At 44.0% G+C, this 6,176-nt stretch overlaps 1 protein-coding gene and 1 pseudogene across 1 annotated transcript; both read left to right on the top strand.

The window, feature by feature from the left end:
• Positions 1-3,149, top strand: part of LOC108374721 (uncharacterized) — a 3,835-nt pseudogene extending 686 nt beyond the window's left edge.
• Positions 3,150-3,292: 143 nt separating this feature from the next.
• On the top strand, positions 3,293-3,821 carry LOC108374720 (uncharacterized). The gene is made up of 2 exons (XM_017630716.1): positions 3,293-3,298; positions 3,447-3,821. The coding sequence occupies exons 1-2, from the start codon at positions 3,293-3,295 to the stop codon at positions 3,819-3,821; spliced, it is 381 nt and encodes a 126-aa protein (XP_017486205.1).
• The last annotated feature ends 2,355 nt before the right edge of the window (positions 3,822-6,176 follow it).

Below are 6,176 nucleotides of genomic sequence, written 5' to 3'. Positions count from 1 at the left end.
ATCGTAGCAGAGATGGCGCCATATTCACGGATAAATGGAGGCATGTGGCAACAGCCTTCTCTTCTCCTACTGCAACCCCAGCTGCCACTCGAAGGTTGTAAGGTTTGACTGATACTGCGTGCGCGCCTGAACACAAACTGCACTCCGTCAGTAAGCGAGGACGTCGAATTGGCATGGCTGGAGAAGACTTTGGAGCATTAAGATCCAGCAATAAACCTCCAACACTCTAAGGCGACATCCACTAATCTCCTTACCCTCTTTGAGCAAGGTGTAGCCGGCGTAGTTCTGATCCAGGAGCCATGGCTGCGAAGTAACGATATCGCCTAAATTTAACCTGAAACGAATTGAAAGCACTAATTTTAACTTATTTCCGCAACGAAAACATTGTGACAGTTAGCCCAGTGGGCGGCGCCAGAAAGCTCTGCATCATATCCGCATATACGACGGATGACGACGAGGTGGAACGCCTCCACTACAGCTGCGTGAAACCATAGCAGAAGCGAAACGATGGAATCTCGATGCTATTATTGGATCGGTTGCAAATTCGTAGCGCTAGGTCTAGGATTGCTCAGATATCAACGCGAGCGGTGAGTCACTTTTTTATTATATTCTAAGTGAGGAGTGCAGGAACTACTGCCAGAGAACTCCAAGGAGAGCTTAAGCATCGAAAGCTCGATTGATGATTTGGTGAAAACAGCGCCATCGAAAACTAATGGCCGCTGAGTAGACCCTGAGCAAAGTCCGACCTTAATGGTGGACGATGGAAATCTCGAAACTCAGGGCGCCGAGCAGCGCCTTTTCAATAAAGCCAGAAAGAGTAGACAACACTTTACTGGGAACACTACAAGGTCGGACTGGGTATCTATAAGTCCGAGATAAGAAAAGCCAAAAGTGAGTAATGCAGATATTTCTGCGAAACCGTAGGGGGTTGTCATGAATCATCTTGATTTAGGTGAATCCGCGCGTGGAGTCCCGTATCCTTGGGATACTTGCGAGATAAAGAGCGCAATTGGACGATGAGCGGAGAGGAATCGCTTAAGCTACTCCCTGACCTCATTTCATCCAATTCTACCACGAATGAGCCTACGAGTTATGGTGAGGTCGACTACCCTACACCTTCCAATGAACTACTAGAGAAGCGCCGGCTTCTCATGGCAATTGACTCGTTCAAGCTTTTCAAGGCACTTGACCGGATGACACCATTCCTGCGCAGCTGGAAAACGCTGTAGAGATGTCTTATCGTTAGCTCACTCCCATCTTGTCGAGCTGCATAGGAAGAGTGTACATCCCCCAAAGCAGAAAAAACCACATAGTTATCTCCGTGGGGCTTCAGACCAATCAGTCTCACTTTTGAGATACTTATTGAACTGCATGTAAGAAACGGGATTCCTCGAGAGCGATTGAGCTTCTCTCAACCCAGCGTACGGGCACTCGACAATTCGCAAAAACTTCGACTGCTGCTGGACCCAACCGAATCCTACTCCACGCTCAACCCCACAAGTGGCGAACGAGAGAATCTGCAACCTTTGAAGCAGATCTCCAATAAACATCTTCACGAACTGATCAAGCTGAACGGGAGAGTTGGAGGAGGTGTCCGATGTCGCGAACTCATACATATTTTATGTTCTCTGACTGCCGCTTCTCTGGAGCGTCTTTCAGGAGAGATATTTTTCTTATTTGGCACTGTAATCGCCAAAGCGATCCCCGCAATAAAAGAGGCAACCGACTGACTACGCACCAAAGTTTTCGTGATTTGAAGGGTAAATGTCTACTCTGATAGCCAAGCGGTAATCGAGGCTCTTAACAGCCTCGGAGTACTTTAAAACCAAGCTCGCAAGTCATCCTCGAGGTCATCACCTTGGACAGGGAGGGCGGCCTGCTCCTGGAATGATGAACTCACATTCGACACAGCCCGTGCCGGGGGAAAACCTCGACATGCAAAGTTGCTGGGTGCCTGCTGCCGGTTGTTAATCGCAGGCGGTCAAGGGAGCTTCTGCAGCTGGCCAAGCGCCAGCTCTCGATTTATACAATTTACGGACCGGACATTGTCGGATCCCTATTCCCCAGCTTTTGGGAAGATGAGGTGGAATCATATCAAAACCTCTCTCTCAGTAGTTCACAATCAAGGGTCTTTTATGATTAGGAGGAAGTATGAATCTTGCCATTAGAGCAACTGTAATAATCATTTTTCTAACATTCTTTGTCCGCCCCTGAGGATAAGTTGCCATTGGTGTAACACGTGATTCTTCAAACAAGGGATTTTTTTCCAATTTGTCATTTAATCAAAAAAGCTGTGATGAATGATAACCATAACAAGCTGTATTATAAATATATAATTGCAAGTCAATTAAAATAACTCCGTAAATGGAAATCGAGTTTCATGTTTTTGCGCTATCAATGATTTTAGTTTTTCACTTATAAAATTTACCTATAAATACCAGGCGAACAAACCAATGATTGCCAATGTTTCTCAAAATCTGGTGAATAATCAATTAGTAAAATTTCGCGATAACGTCGCTAAAGCACTTTTCCGACATGAAGTACTCTGTGTTCGCAATTATCGTCGTCCTTTGTTACCTAGTGTCCTATCAAAGGTAAATCTTGAAAAATTCTCTGAACAAAACTATGATTGACTAGAAATAATTTAAGGCTAAGCAACCATACACTGTGAAAATTGAAGACTTCGAATGTTTTAATGGCTTGACGGAGACCCTCTTTAATTGTGAAATGAAACTCGTTGGGCGACAACGTCTACTTAATGGCACCATGACATTCGGCGAGGATATGGCTAGCGATCACTTTAAATACCAAATAGAGATATTTAACGCACCACCCGGCGATAATCAGTTCAAGCGATTGCCTATGGGTGTGCCGCGCACCCCTATTTGTGAGGGTTTTAGAGCCTATTACGGCGAATTTGTGCAGCCGTCGTTTATTCAGGAGGAAAATACCAATCTGCCCTTTATGCCCAAGGAGGGTCTTTGCCCCTTCCCAAAAGGTGAATACTGGTTTAAGGATGTAGAGCTTAACACAGACTTATGGCCAAATCCAATACCGCGTGGCATAATAAAAGCAGTGTTAACTTTTTCAAAGACGAGGTTAATGTTGGTAGCGGTGAAATAAAAATGCGTATCGAATATCGTGAATAAGCGCCGAAATAGTGGAGTTCCGATGGAATATTGATTTGGATTGTGAAAATTTATTAGCTATTGAGGAGTTCTAAGCGAATATTTTTGAAATATACGACTACGTTCGCAGCAATTTATGTAATTAAAGTTTTTATCAAATTATAATGAAAGTGAAGTGGAAATCTAATTAGATATATGAAGAATTCATAACCTTTTGACGCTCTCAGCGACAAATCTATCTCTCATTAATTGGCTTTTAAAGGGCATTGATCAGTTGAAAAATATACCGGTTCGAAATGTGCGTAAGGATTTCTGCAGAAAAGAGTCAGAATTAATTCACACTATACATTTCAAGTAGAGGTGTTCACCTCCCCACTGGGCGATGATCAGTTCAGGCTGTTGCCTATGGGTGTACCGCGCACCGGCGTTTGTGAGGGTCTTCGGTATTTGTACACCAAACAGGTGCAGCCGTCGGTTATTCAGGGGAAACACACCAATTTCCCTTTTGTGCCTGAGGAGGGTCTTTGTCCTATACCGAAAGGTGAATACTTCATAAAAAATATAGAGTACGACACCGATTCTTGGCCAAATCAAATACCGCGTGGCGTTATTAAAACAGTAATAACATTTTTCAAAGACGGGGTAAATATTGGCGGCTATGTAATACGTATGCTCGTAGAAGATCGTGAATGAGCGCAGAGATATTAGATATGGAAATGATTGATTATGAAAATTATAAGCTATGAATGTAAAGTGAATATTTGAAATAAAAATTGTAGTATATTTGCAGCAAATAATTAAAGATTTTTGGAATTTGAACGATGGTATGGGTTGGAAATTGCAGGTAAGTTAGAAATAGTTTCTGAGGGAAATATCTTCGAAAAGATAGGTTGTCTTGGTATTAACCAAGAGTAGAGAAATCTCTAGCGAGCATAAAAGCGAGCACCTACGTATGGTCTTCAATATAAACGCATATTACCTATCTTAGGCAAATAAAAGATTATTATTATTATTATATGTATGTGCGTGGAAATACCAAAGGAGTTGAAGATACCTCAACTGGATGATTTAAATGCACACCGCATATTTATCCTGGAAAGGGTAGTGTGCCTAGATCGGCTTGGTTAGGAAATAATCATTGTATTTCACGTTAACTGGTGGTATGAGAGACTAATCGCAAGAAAAGAGAGATATGGAAAATGTAAGTAGTTTTGGGTTTACTGTGCCGAGCTTCCTGGGACTGCGCAGGTTACAAAGTGGATGAAGGGAATGGTGAGTCCCGAATGGATACGCACAATGTGTCTCAATGTCCATGATGAAAAATGATAGAATTAGGTAACTATTTAATATTTAAGCGTCCGAATATCGCAATGTAGGCAGAATAAATTACTATGGGTTCTTATATCGTAGCAGAGATGGCGCCATATTCACGGATAAATGGAGGCATGTGGCAACAGCCTTCTCTTCTCCTACTGCAACCCTCAGCTGCCACTCGAAGGTTGTAAGGTTTGACTGATACTGCGTGCGCGCCTGAACACAAACTGCACTCCGTCAGTAAGCGAGGACGTCGAATTGGCATGGCTGGAGAAGACTTTGGAGCATTAAGATCCAGCAAATAAACCTCCAACACTCTAAGGCGACATCCACTAATCTCCTTACCCTCTTTGAGCAAGGTGTAGCCGGCGTAGTTCTGATCCAGGAGCCATGGCTGCGAAGTAACGATATCGCCTAAATTTAACCTGAAACGAATTGAAAGCACTAATTTTAACTTATTTCCGCAACGAAAACATTGTGACAGTTAGCCCAGTGGGCGGCGCCAGAAAGCTCTGCATNAAATAAACCTCCAACACTCTAAGGCGACATCCATTAATCTCCTTACCCTCTTTGAGCAAGGTGTAGCCGACGTAGTTCTGATCCAGGAGCCATGGCTGCGAAGTAACGATATCGCCTAAATTTAACCTGAAACGATTTGAAAGCACTAATTTTAACTTATTTCCGCTATGAAAACATTGTGACAGTTAGCCCAGTGGGCGGCGCCAGAAAGCTCTGCATCATATCCGCATATACGACGGATGACGACGAGGTGGAACCGCCTCCACTACAGCTGCGTGAAACCATAGCAGAAGCGAAACGATGGAATCTCGATGCTATTATTGGATCGGTTGCAAATTCGTAGCGCTAGGTCTAGGATTGCTCAGATATCAACGCGAGCGGTGAGTCACTTTTTTATTATATTCTAAGTGAGGAGTGCAGGAACTACTGCCAGAGAACTCCAAGGAGAGCTTAAGCATCGAAAGCTCGATTGATGACTTGGTGAAAACAGCGCCATCGAAAACTAATGGCCGCTGAGTAGACCCTGAGCAAAGTCCGACCTTAATGGTGGACGATGGAAATCTCGAAACTCAGGGCGCCGAGCAGGCGCCTTTTCAATAAAGCCAGAAAGAGTAGACAACACTTTGACTGGGAACACTACAAGGTCGGACTGGGTATCTATAAGTCCGAGATAAGAAAAGCCAAAAGTGAGTAATGCAGATATTTCTGCGAAACCGTAGGGGGTTGTCATGAATCATCTCGATTTAGGTGAATCCGCGCGTGGAGTCCCGTATCCTTGGGATACTTGCGAGATAAAGAGCGCAATTGGACGATGAGCGGAGAGGAATCGCTTAAGCTACTCCCTGACACTCATTTCCCATCCAATTCTACCACGAATGAGCCTACGAGTTATGGTGAGGTCGACTACCCTACACCTTCCAATGAACTACTAGAGAAGCGCCGGCTTCTCATGGCAATTGACTCGTTCAAGCTTTTCAAGGCACTTGGACCGGATGACACCATTCCTGCGCAGCTGGAAAACGCTGTAGAGATGTCTTATCGTTAGCTCACTCCCATCTTGTCGAGCTGCATAGGAAGAGTGTACATCCCCCAAAGCAGAAAAAACCACATAGTTATCTCCGTGGGGCTTCAGACCAATCAGTCTCACTTTTGAGATACTTATTGAACTGCATGTAAGAAACGGGATTCCTCGAGAGCGATTGAGCTTCTCTCAAC

Source organism: Rhagoletis zephyria, unplaced genomic scaffold (assembly GCF_001687245.7).
Source record: "Rhagoletis zephyria isolate East Lansing unplaced genomic scaffold, Rhagoletis_zephyria_1.1 Rzeph_scaffold_08056, whole genome shotgun sequence".
NCBI lineage: Eukaryota > Metazoa > Arthropoda > Insecta > Diptera > Tephritidae > Rhagoletis > Rhagoletis zephyria.
Note: the sequence above shows the minus strand (reverse complement) of the source record. Positions and strands in the feature narration are given on the sequence as shown.